This window comes from Falco peregrinus, chromosome 7 (assembly GCF_023634155.1).
Source record: "Falco peregrinus isolate bFalPer1 chromosome 7, bFalPer1.pri, whole genome shotgun sequence".
In the NCBI taxonomy this organism is placed as follows: Eukaryota; Metazoa; Chordata; class Aves; order Falconiformes; family Falconidae; genus Falco; species Falco peregrinus.
In genome coordinates this window covers 39,061,114-39,078,355 of record NC_073727.1, presented here as the reverse complement: position 1 = coordinate 39,078,355, position 17,242 = coordinate 39,061,114, and the positions used below count along the sequence as shown (strand labels likewise).

At 42.0% G+C, this 17,242-nt stretch overlaps 1 protein-coding gene across 1 annotated transcript in view; it reads left to right on the top strand.

Annotated features, from left to right (window-relative positions):
* Positions 1-17,242, top strand: part of MAP3K5 (mitogen-activated protein kinase kinase kinase 5) — a 108,575-nt gene that overhangs the window by 19,251 nt on the left and 72,082 nt on the right. The window contains exon 2 of the mRNA XM_055810378.1: positions 14,477-14,616. Coding sequence (XP_055666353.1) covers positions 14,477-14,616 — 140 coding nt within the window. The remainder of the gene's footprint in view (positions 1-14,476; positions 14,617-17,242) is intronic.

The following is a 17,242-nucleotide window of genomic DNA, read 5'->3' as shown; positions in this document are numbered from 1 at the left end:
GTTACTGAAAATTTCTAGTATCTAGTAACAAGGAGTCTTCAACCTCCTCTAAACCCTGCATGGACATAGTTGCCTTTAAGTTTAGACTGTTTTTCCCCAAAATCTGTACTAAATTCCCTTTACTTTGGAAGCAGATGTATTCTAAGAGAAGTTTAAAAAAAACCCTACAATGTTATTCCAAGTTTTAATTTAAAGTAAATTTTGATTTAGTCCTATTGGTTCTTTCACTGTTCACGAATACAGGGAAATTTAACTGCTCTTCTGCTTGGCAGTGATTTTTTTATGCAGTGAGTAGTTAACATATTGCTGGGCATGTCATAATATTTTTTTCGTCATAGATGAAACAATTCTAGTGTATTAAGTCATTGCTCCTTAATCATGTCTTTAAATTTCTTTTCACTCTCATGTTTTGTTGCTTTCTTCTGGATACTTTGCCAATGTGACTTTCTTCCTTAAGTTATACCCCAGATTGTGCAGAGTGTTTAATTTGATGCCTCATGAGTGCCAGTTAGAGGAGGATAATGATGTCTTGTGTTTATCATATGAAACTTACCTTCAAATAGTACAGAATGTTTTTTTTGCAGTAGCCTACAGTGCTGGTTTATGCATTCTGTGACTGCTAGTACATGCAATATATAAATAATTTTATTTTTTCTTCTTTCCTGTGTGCTGTCTAGACACTTATGTTTTATTTCAGCGTTTCTAAGCGTAGGGGATAATAAATACTCATGTTTACTTAATGTTGTCAGTCTCACTCCAGAACAAATTCCCCTTCTGGCCTTCAGTGTGCTTCTCAGATGGGGGCCATAGACAAATTCTAGTCATACTGACATACAGTTCGGGAATGCAAATATGACTTTGCACAGTTCCTTGTGATATTGCACTGCAGTTTGACAGTGAATCATGGGTAAATATTCTCATCCTATAAGGAAATATTGTGTGGTTTTTACAGAACTTGGAGTTTATCTTACAATGTTCAAGAGTGAACTGCAAAAAGTAGGAGTGAGCAGTTTAAATTCCTGAGTCCTGGATCCAGCCTTAAGTTTAAGCAACACAGCATATTGCCAACTTAATAGTTATGATCAGATACTTCAGATGAGACTTCTCATATCAGTTTTTTAATAGAATATGAACTGTAATGATTACTTTGCAGCAGAGCTACTAAGAATGTACTCCTTTCTGGATCAAGACTAATAAAAGATTGTGTGCTTTTGAAGAGATGATGGTGTTTTCTATCAGAAAACATGGCACGTGAGACTCCTGAGCCCTTGGGCATTTAGTTTTCTCAGTGTCTTTCTGTTCATGGGAAAATGTTGGACACAGCAGTGAAAATACTACAATGTAGAGATTTTTGTGGAGTGCGTGTTGAGAACCAGGTGTGGTAGATGTATTTTTTACCTTTGGTTATGGTGAGACTTGGGGCCTAAAATTCTCAAGTACTGTATTATTTATGACAGATGTTTTCTTCTTAGGATAGAAATCTTTTCTTGAACAAGTTAAAACATTTAATAAATGTATTTGTTTCTATCTCAGAATACTGCTTCCAAATTTTCAGAAGCCTGGAAGATCCCCATTTTGTACAGGCATTCCAGCTGCTGTTCATCATATTCTTGAAATACTGTGTATTTATTTTTCAGTCTGTGCTTGCTGCTCTTGAATCTTCTATGTTTAAACCATTTTTGGTATTACTTTATTGGCAAATTTTAACTCCCATGACTTGAAAATAATGTCATGAGGAATAATTGTACATCTTTGGACTAGAAACACTCAGGAGTTTTTTCAACAGTGTAGTGCGCATGGCTCTGGCCTTCTTCATAAGCGTCTGCACACTCTACCTTAGTTTGTCGTAGACTTTTAGTTTGGCTTGGTGCAGATCACATTTCTACTAGAACCTGTGTAAAAACGAGCAAGCTTCTTAACAAGAAATTGAAAGGAGTAACTAAAAAGATGAAAAACTTTCAGATAGCATGAAGGCATCATAAGGAAAATCGCTTCTAGAAAATGCATGCTACTTGTGAAAAGGAATTCTGAAGTAACCCACAGAAGGTGGCGTTGCCATGAGGATGGAGAATGGAATGATACCTTTTGAAAGGAGAATTTTTGTCCAGATGAGGAAACAAGTTAAAAAATCCCCATGAACTATGGTGAAACAAACTTAACTCTTTGTAAGACAGTTTCCAATGTTGCTGAAGATAAACGACAGAAAAAAAGCATTCTCAAATGCATCAACAGAGAGCATGGCAGGGATCCTATGCAATCAAGATGGAAAAGGAAGACTTGAGAAAGATGCAGCTTTCCTGCTATGATCTTAAGAAGGACTTTCTTTAAAGGAATAGGGCTGAGAGCCTGCCTCAGATTTAAATTGCCAGGAGAAAAGGTTTCAAAATAAGCTGATAAAGTGAACAGTAACAATTCATTGGAACTATGTGATGATGACTCAAAAGCTCTCAAGTAGCTCTGACTGAAACAAACTCTGCTGTTAATTATGGTGCATGACTTCCGACTTTAGTTGATGTTGGCAGTGTAGGAAAGGGAGAGGATGATGTAATACCGATAGGACAAATGGGCTGAAAATATAAATGAAAAACACATTATATAGATGCATGGATAAAATCTTCAGTAGGGAAGAGCTGACATGGCTCTTGTAGAGGAAAATCACACTTTTTGTGAGCCTGTACTTAAGCGTGATCCACTTAAGACAATATATTGAGATGTCAAAAAGCTATTGGCAGGATACTTTACCGAAGACTCGTTAAATACAAAATGACTGAAGGTGACATCTTTTATTCTGTTTGGATGAATGGGTTCTTACAGGAGTGGAACAGAAGATCAGTTTTGCAACGAAGTAATGTTGCCAGTGGAAAAATGTGCTGGTGAAAGGATTGCTCTGTCCTTTCTTTTTGAATTGGGCTTTTCAGAGGATTCATAGCTGATCTGGAAGTTTCCTGCTGGTGGGTAGCATGATGGCAATGTTTGCTGATGTGCAGGCTAGTCAAAACTATAAAGAATTGGCTGTAAAAAATTGCAGAAAGTCTTATGGTACTGGGCAGATGGGCAGGTAAAGGGCAGCTGAAGTTCGGTGATAGTGAATGCAAACTAACGTATATGAAGAAAAGCAGCTCTAATTGTTCACACAACACGAAGTGCTAAATTAGTTGTTGATATTCAACCTTCTAGGTAGCTTGAAGTGTTTTCTGGAACTGTCTCTGCATTGCTGACTGAAAAAGGTCAGTCTTTACTTGCCCCATTCTTAAAATCTCTGCAACATTGACTGCTGGCATGTGGCAGAGGAGGGGATACTGAGCTAAACAGAGCTTTGATATGATCCCTTTAGCTGCTGCAATGAAACCCAGAGCTGGTTTTTGAAGTTTGAGGGTGGATCTGCCTAGACATTCTTATCACAGTAAGCTGCTCAAAGGAGACAAATATATAACCATGTTATAAACAAAAAGTCAGGTTTTATTAGAATACTTCTCTTAGGTGCAGAAAATCTTCAGGACACTATGGCAGAAATGAACAAAATAAACAGCAGTAAAAAGTACTTTTGATCAATTTTCCTTCTGCCTATCTTGTCCTTGAGGTGGATTGTTGTTTCCTGCCTTGGTTTTAATGAACTCTGCACCTTTAGAGCTGTAGCAAACTCTCAACCGTTCCTTTAGACTTTAGGAAATCTTTGCATCGCCTCTGAGACCTGTCTGTTTGCTTTTTGTAGGACTCTCTTCTCTGAGCACTCATCAGGACCTCTTCTGTTGGCACACCTGTGGTCCCACAAGTATGTTCTTCGTGGGTAGTCTCAGTGACTTCATCACTCCATCTCGTGTCTTAAAGGCACATAGCCTGAAAACATAAACCAAAATAATCACAGAGATGCCATCACATCTCTTATTTATTTGTTCAGATACTTTTGTCTGCTTAAGATCTTGTCCAGGCCAAAGGAGTGTTTGGGCTTCATGGAAAAAAAATTGCAGTGATGTAGATACTCTGGACAAAACCTCTAAATATAGAAGTACTGAGTTGCTACAGCTTGCCTTTTTTTCCTTGACTATTTCTGCTGTTGTATTCGTAGATTGTTTAAAAACACATTCATATTTGGTACAGGTCCTAACAATTACTGGTCCTGCAATGTGGTCAAGCCTTCAGCTGAGCCTCATTAGTTACCTCTTTGAGTTCTGAGTAATTTTTCTGAAGCAAAGTTTGGAGCTGAGATAATATTTAGTGTTTGGTGTTCTTGGCACTAGGGAGCCTCTTTCACTGGGATCAATACAGATGCAGTGAGCCTGAATGTATTGAGGTTATTTTTAAATAAATGGCTCTTTGTTTGCTTGTCATCTTTTATTCCTGCCTAATGCCGAGTTCCTCCCACATGCATCAAGCTGAGAGTGGGTTTTTTTCAATTGTTGGGGGCTGGAATCATGTGATAACATCACAGTCCTTTGTCTTGGGCCAAAAGAGAGTGGATTTTTTGAATCTCAAGCTTTCCTTTTTCTTTTTTTTCCCCTCTTTTTTTCTTTTTTTTCTTCCTAGCAGAAAGCCTTTCTGTATTATTCTGGTTGTCTTCAGATCATTTATATAGTCATTTAGATTTTGCCATGTGTTAATTCCTGCAAACTTCCCTCTTACGTTTGTCATCTACATTACCTTCCTTTTCTAACATCTGTGTGAACTTACTTTGTGTTACCACTTAGTTGACAGCTTCTGCTGGTTTGTTTCAGTAAGTACCCTCTGCTTTGCTCCCATCGCCCTTGGATTACAGAGGCAAGAGGCTCTTTTTCCTCCACATCCTTGAAGCATAATGCAGTCAACAAGGCCAGCATTTCACTTAGAGCAGGGGTCCTCAAACTACAGCCCGTGGGCCAGATACGGCCCCCAGGGTCCTCAATCCGGCCCCCCGTATTTACAGACCCCCCTGCCCCACCCCCGCCCCCGCCGGGGGTTGGGGGGGGGAAACCCGGGGGTTGGGGGGGGGGAAACCAAGCAGCCGCAGATGGCTGCCTGCCGCTTCATCCGCACGCTGGCCCCCTGGTTAAAAAGTTTGAGGACCCCTGATTAGAGGCTCTCAGTCTAGGGCACTGTTGATAGAGGGGGGAGGGGAACAAAAAATCAATTTTTTTTTTCTCTCTTTGTCTGGATGGTTCTGCTTGGTGAAGTCTTGCACTTGCTTTTATGAGCAGATTCCCAGAGATCTAGATTGAGTCACATGCAGAGTCGATCAGTATAGGTGCTTAATTTGTAGCTGTGATGAGGTAGATTGAAGCTGTGTGTTTGGGTGGGTATTTATTTATTTATTTTCTGTATCATGCCTCAAGAAACTCTTTCTCCTGTGACGATGTTATATCTGGGGCTCCTGAACAAATGGATCTTGCATCCACATCTGTATGGAGGATAAAATTTCCTTAGCTGCTGGAACAATACATGATTCTCAGTCTTAAGCAGGAGTAGGCAGGTATTCAGTTGCATCCCTGCAGATACTGTGGTGTCTGGTGCTGCCTTTGTATAGGACATAGTGATGGTGTGGGTGGAAAGTGAGATCATCTAACTGATCAGGAGGCGACTGCTCCTGTGCATGCACCCCACCTCTCCAAGCCAACAGATAGCCTTACTCAGTTGTCTCATTGCATATTAACCATACTAGATCTGATACAAACATGTGGGGGAGGGTCAGGACGACCCCTGACAGTAACTAGCTGTTTGAAGAGTTTATCTGAAGTGAAATCATACCTTTTGCTTATGAGTCTAGGTGTAGAAGTTTCACTTTGAAATTCAAGAGATGTTCAACTCAATTTAGCTATTCAGGGAGCAGTGGGCTCAATACCAGTGTGAAGGCAACATAGTACTCTTGTATTTAAAGGTAACTTGATGCGTTTTTGGTAAGTATTAGGTGCTCTAATTATTTCTATCTCTGCTTCATGCCACGCAGCATCTAGTCCCCCCGTACTGCTGGGCTTGTGTTCTATCTGCTGGGAATGTGTGCTCAGAAATTCCCCTTTGAGTACATTGCAGGACTGGCTCTGGTTTGTACTTCAGTGATGCAGGATCTTAGTTTCCATTTCATAAAAATGAGACTGCTTGAGCCAGGATTACTGTAAGGATCCTGACCCATAATGCTTTATGCTAGATAAGAACTAGCACATGTCCATCTCGTGGCTCTTAGTGCCCTTAACCATACTTTGCACATCAATTGGAGCTTCTATGAATACCATGCTTTTCCTTTAGTATATAGTCTTAACTTGCCTGTATGGTCACTACCTGTTTTTCCTTCCCCACATTCAAGCCTCAAGCACCCTTATGAAGTTATTTTTCTGGCTAGCCTCTCCCAACAGACTGGCTTGGCCGGACAGGTTTCCTGGGAGGTTAGCCATTCCCCTGTGTTTAGGTGTTCTCACCCCAGTGGCTCCCATCGATTGTTTCCGGTCTTAAGAGACGTATGAGACACTTTTTACTGGAAATGCCTGATTCCAGCAGTGCTGAGAAGTCAGTGACGCTGTGGTTTGCACGGTTGAACCAGAATTACCAAGCTGTACTGACATGGTGCTGTGATTTCCAAAGCAGGTTTCCTACCTCATGCAAGCAGTCTCTGGGTGAAGAGAAAGATATCTGTGCCAAGTATAGAGAACCGTGAAGAAGCTGAAGTAGATAAGGTTGTTTGCTTGTTTCTGAAAGCTTACCCAATAGTAAATGTTGTCATGGCTTGTCAAAACCATTGTTCTAATGCTGAATGGAGAGCTGCTACTGCAGTATGAAAAATGCTTAGTGTTCAGACTTGCACTGAAGTAGTGTTGCAAGCCCTTTTCTTCCTGTATCTCTGTCAGAAGAATATCTTACTGGTCTTTTAACCCCCAGGTGGAAAAGAACCCTAAATATTGGTCTGTCTCAGAAGTGGCTGTTATCAGCTTTCCTTTTGCTCTGATTAATTGTGGGACAGTGAATGTAAGGCAATGGCCATGTGTTTGATACCAATTAATCACAAAATAGCAAATGTAAACATTCATTAGTTTTATAGCTGCTCTGTTTGCATTCATTATTTTTCCTGGCAGCACTGTAGTAAGCAGATAGTATCAAAAAGTAGGGTGTATGTGTATGATATCTCAGAGCATTTGTTTAAACATTCTTCTCTGCCCTGTTATATTTTAAACAATCAGTAGGAGATGAACTTTGACCACTGCATTTCATTTATCACTTTCTTGGTGACTAAAGGCATTGCTAATAGCCAAGAGCAAAGGGCTTTATATCCACTAATGGACACTTACCCTTCTTGACCATGTTATCATTTGTTAAGAATGATTAATTAGTAGAGATTTTATATGTGAACTTCTCAGTCTTTGCACAGATAGCTTAAAAAAAAGTTAAGTGTTAAGTGGATTTACACTGCAGGTAAGAATTGTTGGTAACACAGTTGGTATTATATACCAAGCTCCACTGAGATGTGTCCTTTTCCTGGGCTTCTCAGGCAGGCAGGGTCAAGTCAACTGTCTTCAATTCCATCACATGAATCTGGTTTCCCAGGGTAATAAGAAGCTGATTCCCAGTGTAGTGGTATTTTGTTCTTTTGAATGTGTGATGGTGTGTTTCAGTCTCTTGTTAGTGTAGATGTTAGCTGAATAATGTAGAGTGTAACTGCTCTGTGGTTGTTGCTATGTCTGCAGCTGCGTCTGTGGTTACCCAGCAAATATGTAGGCAGGTGGCTTCATTGCAGGCAGGTAGAGCTCGGGATGGTTTGGAAAATAGACACCAAGAGCTCGAACACTGAAGTTCCTGCTCCTGCACTTACGCTGCTTCTGGTACCTAGGCCAAAGCTAAGCTCTAGTCTCACTTATGATACACTTTGGTCACATCCATGTAGGCATGTTTCTTGGGTCAGGCTGAGCCCCACAGCAGCCCTCATAGTGCTGTGCTTTGCCCTGGTAGCTAAAAAGGTGGAGATAACACAGCAGTGTTTTGGCTACTGCTGAGCAGTGCTGGTACCGCATCAGGGCTGTCTCTCCAACCTGCCACCCGTCCCCCCAGCAGGCTGGGAGTGGGCAAGATCTTGGAAGGGGACGTAGCCAGGACAGCTGAGCCAAACTGCCCAAAGGGATATTCTGTACCATATGACATCTGCTCAGATATATAAGCTAGGAGGAAGAGGTGGGTGGCATTTGTTATTTACAATGTTGGTCTTCCGGAGCAAGTTCTATGCATACTGAAGCCCAGCTTCTTGGGTAGTGGCTGAACCTGCTGATGAGAAGTAGAGAAGAACATCTTTTGTTTTCCTTTGCTTCCTTGCACGCAACTTCTGCTGTTGCTTTCATTAAATTGCCTGTATCTTGACCCAGAAGGTTTTTTTTAATCTTACCCCCTTCTACCCCCTACCCCATTCTGCTGAGGAGGGGAGTGAAGAAGCATCTTAGTAGGCATCCAGCCAAGGATAACCCACCACAGCATGCCAGTTGTTTAAGGAGATGGTAGAGAAGGTTATGGCTAGACTTACCTTATTGTTCATAAACTAAGAAGACATGATAATTTACTCTAAGATTTATTATAAGACTTTTTAGCCATAATGTCAAAGATGACTAACAAATGTGAAACTATCCCTGTTTTCTTTAAATAGTATCAGTGATCTGTAACCAGGTGCATTTTCGTGAGATAGAGAAAGTGCACTTTAATCTTGTGACCAAGACCAAAGCAAGGGATAAAATTTATTCTTTCTTGCAACCTGGGGGTTGCTCATGAGTCTGCTGGAGCCCAGACTTTCTTCACTGCAACATAGAAGATGTGCAAGCTCAAGATAGGTGCATCCCTATGAATAAGAAATCATGCAAAATGGGCAGGAAGCCTGCATGGATGAGCAAGGAGATTCTGGCAAAACTTGAAATGGAAGAAGCAAGCTTACTGAATGTGGAAAAAGGGACAGGCCACTTAGGAGGAATGTAGGAACATTGTCAGAACATACAGGGATGCGATAAGGAAGGCTAAGGTCTGTTTGGAATTAAATCTGGCAAGGAATGTCGAGAACAAGAAGGGCTTCTTCAAGTACATCGGTAGCAAAAGGAAGGCTAGGGAAAACGTGGGCCCACTGCTGAATGAGGTGGATGCCCTGGTGGCAAAGGATATAGGGAAGGCAGAGTTGCTGAATGCCTTCTTTGCTTCAGCCTTTACTGCCAAGCCCAGCCCTCAGGTATCCCAGACCCTGGAAGCAAGAGAGGAAGTCTGGAGAAAGGAGGACTTTCCCCTGGTTAAGGAGGATTGGGTTAAGAGATTACTTAAGCAAACTTGACACCCACAAATCTGTGGGCCCTGGTGAGATGCACCCCTGAGTGCTGAGGGAGCTGGCAGATGTTATTGCTAAGCCACACTTTGTCATCTTTGAAAAGTTATGGAGGACACAAGAGGTGCCTGAGGACTGGAGGAAAGCCAACATCACTTCAGTCTTCAAAATGGGCAAGAAGGAGGACTCAGGAAACTACAGGCTGGTCAGCCTCACCTCCATCCCTGGAAAGGTGATGGAACAACTCATCCTGGATGACATCTCTTAAGCATGTGGAGGAAAAGAAGGTTATCAGGAACAGTAAACATGGATTCGTCAAGGGGAAATGAGACCTAACAAACCTACCAGCCTTTTGTGATGGTGGATGTTGTCTACCTTGACCTCAGCAAGGCTTTTGACACTGTCTCCCAGTGTCCTCATAGTTAAGCTCAGGCAGTGTGGGTTAGATGGGTGGACAGTGATGTGGACTGAGAACTGGCTGAATGGCAGAGCTCAGAGGGTTGTGATCCATGGCATAGAGTCAGGCCGGAGGCCTGTAGCCAGTGGTGTTCCCCAGGGGTCAGTGCTGGGTCCAGTCATGTCCAACTTACTCATCAGAGCCCCGGATGAAGGGACAGAGTGTGCCCTCAGTAGGTTTGCTGGTGATACAGAACTGGCAGGAGTGGCTGATACACCAGCAGGCTGTGCTGCCATCCAGCGAGACCTGGGCAGGCTGGAGAGTTGGGTGGAGAGGAACCCAATGAAGTTCAGTGAAGGCAAGTGGAGGGTCCTGCACCTGGGGAGGAACAACCCCCTGCACCAGTACTGGCTGGGGGTGACCTGCTGGGAGGCAGCTCTGCGGAGAAGGACCTGGGAGTCCTGGTGGACACAGCAAGTTGCCCATGAGCCATCAGTGTGTCCTGGTGGCCAAGAAAGCCACTGGGATCCTGGGGTGCATTAGGAGAAGCATGGCCAGCAAGTCGAGGGAGGTTGGCCTCCCCCTCTACTCTGCCCTGGTGAGGCCCCATCTGGAGTGCTGGGTCCAGTTCTGGGCTCCGCAGGTCAAAAGAGATCAGAAGCTACTGGAGAGGGTCCAGCGGAGGGCTACAAAGATGATGAGGGGACTGCAGTATCTCCCTCATGAGGAAAGGCTGAGAGAGCTGGGCCTGTTGAGCCTGGAGAAGACTGGGAGGGGACCTTATCAATGATTACAAATACCTTAAGGGTGAGCTTCATGAGGATGGGACCAGGCTTTTTTCAGTGGTGCCCAGTGACAGGACAAGGGGCAACGGGCAAAAACTGCAATACAGGAAGTTCCTTCTGAATATGAGGAAAAACTTCTTTACCTTGAGGGTGACAGAGCCCTGGCACAGGCTGCCCAGAGAGTCTGTGGAATCTTCTTTGGAGATACTCAAAACCTGCTTGAGGTGCAATTTGTTGCAGCCTGCTGTAGGTGAACCTCCATTAGCAGGAGGGTTGGACTAGATCAGGGTTCCTCAAACTGTTTAACCAGGGGGCCGGCGCGCGGATGCAGTGGCAGGCAGCCATCTGCGGCTGCTTGGTTTCCCCCCCCCAACCCCGGTGGGGGGGGGCGGAGGGGTCTGTAAATATGGGGGGCCGGATTGAGGACCCTGGGGGCCGTATCCGGCCCGTGGGCCGTAGTTTGAGGACCCCTGGGGTAGATGATCTCCACAGGTGCTTTCCAATCCTGACCATTCTGTGATTTGAAATGAAATGTCAGTCCCTGGTTTTCAGAGTGCTTCATTCTGAGGGCCTAGGTGTTGGGAGGGTCAGTTATTAACTGCCTTGAAACTGAAACTGAAATACTTTCATAAATGGGTTTTATTCCAGTGTAACTGTAGAGATAATTCTTCCACCTTTATTGAAATACCATTTTCTCACATACTGATTTTTTTTTTTCTCCAGTGAATTTATCTTTCATTGCAGCAGGCTGTTAGATTAATTTCATCTGGGGGAAGTGAGAACCTGATAGAAGGGATTCTGGCAGTTTATGTACTGACAACCAAACATCTCTTTTGGGCATATGTAAATCCTGGATCTTCTGAACTAGTGGGAATTTTGGTGTATGTTGACTTAGATTTGTCTTGAAAACCATCAGTTGTGCTCAGCTTTGCTGGATTCCTAATCATACTTTATGTAACTGAATATAGGACTTAGCTGCTTTATAGTGCACTTGACAGTACATTTCAGGCACTTTACAGGAGTCATTACAGCTACCCTTTTTTTAATGAGCTTCCATTTACTGCTTTCTATTTGACTTCTGAACTTCTGACCAGTGCTCCATACTCTGATCCTTCATGTGGTCAGATGAGTTTCACTCCTGATGTTGTGGGAGAAGATAATCAGAAATGGGTCTGTCAGAAGAGCTGGTTTAGAGTGAGGGTTTTCTTATTGGATGGGCACCTGATCCCAAAAGTGCACATACTTTTTACGACTTGTAATTACAGGTAAGAATTAGGCTGTTCTCCTTGGAAACTGTGATACCAGCCTGAAGGGCTAGCCTGGACTGTAAAGTCTGATCTTTTTGTTGTGAATGACAACTGCATCTTAAAATACGTAATTGCTAGAGTAAGAAGGGAAACTTCACAGAAGTTGGACCTGTTCTAAGGAGTACACTGTTTTATCAAATGAGATTATCCAGAAGACCTGGATTTCACAGAAGTCTTAACATCTCAAGGAAAGAGATCCTCTTTAGTTACAGAAGAAATACAAATATCACAACAGAGTTTATACCAGTATCTTAATGTAATTTTTTCTTACAAATGTTTCCTTATTTTTGTGGTCCTTCTGTCCTCTGGTTTTTTGTTTGGTTTTTTTTTGGGATTGCTATGATAGGGATAGGACAGGACCCAAGAACACTTCTTACAGTGTGGCCCTGAGTCAGATTGTGTTAAATGGATTTGGCCACCTGATCTTGACAGACACACACAGAGGCACAGATAATTTTATTTTTTTTTAAAGAGTTATTCTTTCTGTCTTCATGGTCCTGGGAACTTGCCATTTTAACACCAGATTTCTCAAGTGTTTACTATATTCCAACTTCGATCAGGCGCTCTCACTTTATTTTTCTTAAGTAATATTTTTCTTTTAATCTTAGTTTTGCAACTCTAGTGAAAGCACGTTATCTTGCAAGATTTGAGAATTAAGTCATGGCAAATTGTGCAAATCTTCCTGCTGCTCAATGTAACAAGAATGTACCATAAACTTACAGTTGCTTAAGGTGAGGCTTTTACGTGAATAAGAGTAGTCAAAAATAGAGCTTGTATTATGGTAGCTTCCTAAAGAAAATAAACAAGCCTTAATCTCACCCAACAAAATATAGTAGCAATATTGCCATTGGTGTTTGTTTTTTCTGATGTCCCAGTTTCCTAAAATTGATGAAAAACAGGGTATGTATGGTCTTATCAATGTACTGCAGATATTTATATGAAATTGGACAGAGGGAGATTCTTAGAACAAAAATTATGAAACTTATGAAAACATAATTTAATATTAGATTTTTGAGGAGAAAAAAAATCCTTTATTATACCATTTTAGTCTCCTTTCTTTTAATATTTTTTCCTGAAGAGCCTAAGCTTGTATAGGCAAATGTTATTTGTTCATCCCCCTGTGTATCTATCTTCATTTTTTGAAAAATTTCTGAGCCTGTAGGCCAGTTACAATAACGTATGACTGAAAAGTAGATGTCTCAAAGATGTTACTTTTTAACAAGTTGCAGAAGATACCCTTACTGTCTTCTCAGTTGAGAGCATGGCCACGAGGCTTATCTTTTATTGAATATCTTCATTAGAGTTTTGACGATCTAAACCAGGGGTCCTCAAACTACGGCCCATGAGCCGGATACGGCCCCCCAGGGTCCTCAATCCAGCCCCTGGTATTTACAGACCCCCCCTGCCCCCCCCCCGCCGGGGGTTGGGGGGGGAAACCAAGCAGCCGCAGATGGCTGCCTGCCACTGTATCCGCGCGCCGGCCCCCTGGTTAAACAGTTTGAGGACCCCTGATCTAAATGAATAGGCAAGGTGAAAAGTTGTGGTTAGAGGTAGAATCTCTTATTAGATCAATTAGAGTAGAGAAACTCAAGGGTACATAACATAAGCTTTTTGCCTACAGAGCTTGTTTTGCTATCTGTCTTCTCTGCCATAAAAGCATCCTGAGGAAGGGGAAAGCAGGGAGACACCAGGATGCTTTTCTTGTTCTACTCTTAAGGGAAGTGTATTTCTTTTGGGAGGGCCAGGCTGGAATTCTGAAAGGAAACAACAAACCTGAATTGGGTGAAGAGACAGAAGGATGTTTGCACCAGAGGTGGAGATGAGTCAGTTTTCTTGTTTTGCTCTTTTGATCCGACAAGACTTTTGCAATGCAAATATGCTGCCAGTTATAATGGAAGCCTTAACTGTTTCTGCTGACACTTTATAATTGCCTGTTCTTTTACTTTTACATTGGTGTGAATCTGGGCAAGTGAAACACAAGTTTTAAGAGAATTTGATATTCCTTGTTCTGTAAGCATAGTGCATGTGCTTTATTCATGCAGGTAAAATTTCTTATGAACAGAATTCTCTGCACAATAAAGTTCTTACTTATATGGGGGTTTCCTCCCTCTTTCCTTCTTTTCTGCTGCACCTTGTCCTTTTCTTTCTCTCTCATCTTTCTATATGAATCAAAATAGATCTGAATGGTAATTTGTATTGGAACTTTACCTTTGCCTTTCAATTTACAGCTGTTTTCTTCCAAAGTTCTAATAAAGAATGTCTACAGTATGTTCTGCAGTGGTGTATGTATGTTGCATAGATTTTTATTGCAGCTTGCACAGAGGGTGCAAAACCACATCAAATGTAATTTTTCCTTTTTTTTTTTTCCATAAGGTCATCAATCATTGTGTGTAGATCAAACAAACATTTTATTCTTCAGGGCACCAGATGAACTTTTTGCCTTTTCTTGATTAAGAGTGTTTTACCCCTTTTTATCTGAGAAAATGAAGGTCTCATTTAAAGAAAAAAGGGGGGGGAGGAAGAAAGGAAGAAAGATAAGAAAAAGAATTAAACCATATCCTGCTAACTGTATTAAAAATTCAGATGTAACCACTAAAATGGGCAAATCTCTCTGGATCTCTTACATCCTACTTAAAATCAGGTTGTCTTATCAAAGCAAATTGTGTGAAGAGACATGGCCTAGAAGTACGTGACTGTCAGAAATGTGTGACATTGACAATAAATTCTTCATTTCTTTCTGCAGATATTGCTGTTGTAGAGATGAGTGATGCCTTCCGTCAGCCTTCTCTGTTCTACCACCTGGGAGTCAGGGAGAGCTTCAGCATGGCTAACAACATTATCCTTTATTGTGATACAAATGTGGAGTCTCTGCAGTCACTGAAGGTAACTCTGAATGAAAAGATCGGGGCCGGGGTGGCGCAAGTCATAGTTGGTCCAACTCTTGAAATAGGTTCTCTGTTTCTATAGGAAATATGGTTCACAAAAGAATAGCAAAAATATTCTGAGGCCTGGAAAAGATGCCCACAGTGAAATTCTGAAAAACTCAGTTTTGTTTTCCCAAAAGAAAGATTTAGATGACTTTATCACAGTTGGTTATGTATCTAGGTGTTAAATATCTCTTTACAGAAACAGAAGTTTGACAAATTTGAGATGAGAAATGGAACACATGGTTCGGTCATTCAGGGGAATTACAGGTTTTTTGGGTAAACTGTTAGAGTAATAACGGTCAGGTGAGAATGGGGGTGTGTAGGGAGAAGCAAAATAATCCTTAAGTTTTAGCTCCTATATGAAGTAGTAGTTTTCTGCCCAAACACAATGGGTTCCCAGATGGTCTCTGGTATGTCTTGCTGAGTTACAGCTGTTTACATCAGGTGTTTGCAGGATTGCTGTCCTGGAGATTACCAGCAGTGTTAGCAAAAAAAACCAACTTGTGCCTGGTCCTTAGGGCCACAGTTCAGAGTGCAAAATATTGGTTTAAGACAACACGGTGGTTTAAGATAATCTGTGGGGCTGTGAATGGTGTCAGCCAAAGAGTCGATACTTACTTGTTCCTGCAACTGTGCTAAAGGTTTAGTAACTTCCATGGGCATGGGGAAGGGCAGACAACTGGGGTGGCAGTCTTTTGAATTACTTCTTCCCCCCGCCCCCTTAGATTCATCGGCTTTGGTCAGGAGGTGTTTAGTGCTATAGTGCTTCCATTCTAGGCATTGCTGAAAAGAAGCATTTCAAGTAAGCAGTGAGTCAGACTGCAATCTGGGCACTGCTGCCTCTCATGGAGGGTTTGCTTCCACTGCTTCTAGCTAGTGCAGGCTATTTGGTTTTGACTCTGTCCTGTTATTTGTAGCTTGGTCCTCTATTGGAAGGAACATAACCTGAGTAACTCAGTTTCTTCCCCCTGCTCTTCCCTCCACATTTTCTCAGCCAACTGGATTGGTTACAATCCAGTTATTTTTCTTTTTGCAATACAAAGAGTATACAGATGAAAGTCCTAAAAATAAAACTGCTAATGACAAAAGACCTATCTGTGGACACAATGTGGATACAAAGTACAATGATCTACAGTATAAGCAGAGCAGAATTTCATTGTACTGGGCAAGGAGCCAAATACCTAAATCCCCACTGAAAAATCACTTGGAGTGAGGCACCAGTCTTCCTTGGGCACTTGGGAGAACTTCTTACTAGTTTAGGAGCTGGACTTTGCAAATAGGTCACCTGCAGGGTTCCACTGATGCCAGTGGAAGCCCAATTCTGCATGGGGAGACTTGGATGTCCCAGTTGCCACCAGTACAGTGCTCACTGAAAAGACTCTCTTCAGTTGCCTTCAGCTTTGAGCTGCCCTATGTTTCTGCTTGTGATAGTTTGCAGGAAAGTTGTCAGAGAGCAAGACCTTTCCCATGTTACTTAGTAACTGCCTGAAAAAAGTAGTTATGGGCATGCCTGGGCATCTTTGGAGGCAATGTTTGTGCCTCTATTTGTTACAGCCAGCAGACAGAGTAGAAGCAATGCAGAAGTGTGTGTGCAGTTTTAATCTTGTATAGAAGGTGAAAAAAAACGAAATTCAAAACCTGAAAATTATCATGAAGATGTAGGAAATGAAACACTGCATCATGCGGTTTAATTGGGGTACAAAACAATGTGGGTAGACTTTTGCTGGTGAAATGTTCCTCTATATGAACATTCTGGTCAGGTTGCACAGGCCTTTGAGCAGCCTGATCTTGTGAAAGATGTCCTTTCCCATGCCAGGGGGGTTGACTAGATACTTATGTCCTACACTTCAAAAACTAGCAACAGTTGTATGTGATACATGCCCCCTCAACAGGGTGAAAAGCAGTTTAATGGAAGCCTGACTTACACAACGTGAAAAGTATGAGGCACCTTGGTTTGACACTGCATGTTTTTAATGATATGGTATAGGTTAAACTGTACAGTGGTCCCAGTGGTGGAGGTGTAGTGCAGCGCTCTGATAAATCTGGCAGGGTTATCATTTGCTGGGGTCAGAACTTGCTGACAAATCTTCCTGAAATCAAAGTCACTGTCCACAAGTAGTCCACACTTGGGCTGTAGCACCCAGATCAGTGTGCCATCTGTGTGTGGCTTCTTGTTCTCTGAAACTTTACATGTAAAAAGTGAAGGTACATTCTTTACATCAGACTTACGAGAGCAATGTGACTTTCAACCAGGTTTGGAACATTTTAAAACCTTGCAGAAGCACTGCTTTTACTATTCTTCACAGTTTCTTCTACTGGCAGCAAAATATTACTTAGTATATTTAATTTCTCAAATGTGAGTAGGTGTGTATTAATAGTCAATTTTGGGACAGCATCCTTCTAGGAAAATTTATATAGGGAGGGGTATGTACATATGTGTATACACATGCACACAGTACATACCCTCCTGTGTATACATATAAGATGTATGTATCTGTTTGGTTCCATAGTAATTTTGTCTCTCCTGAAGTAATACTTGATTTATATTGATTTGACAGGCATAGAAAATATCTACCAACCAC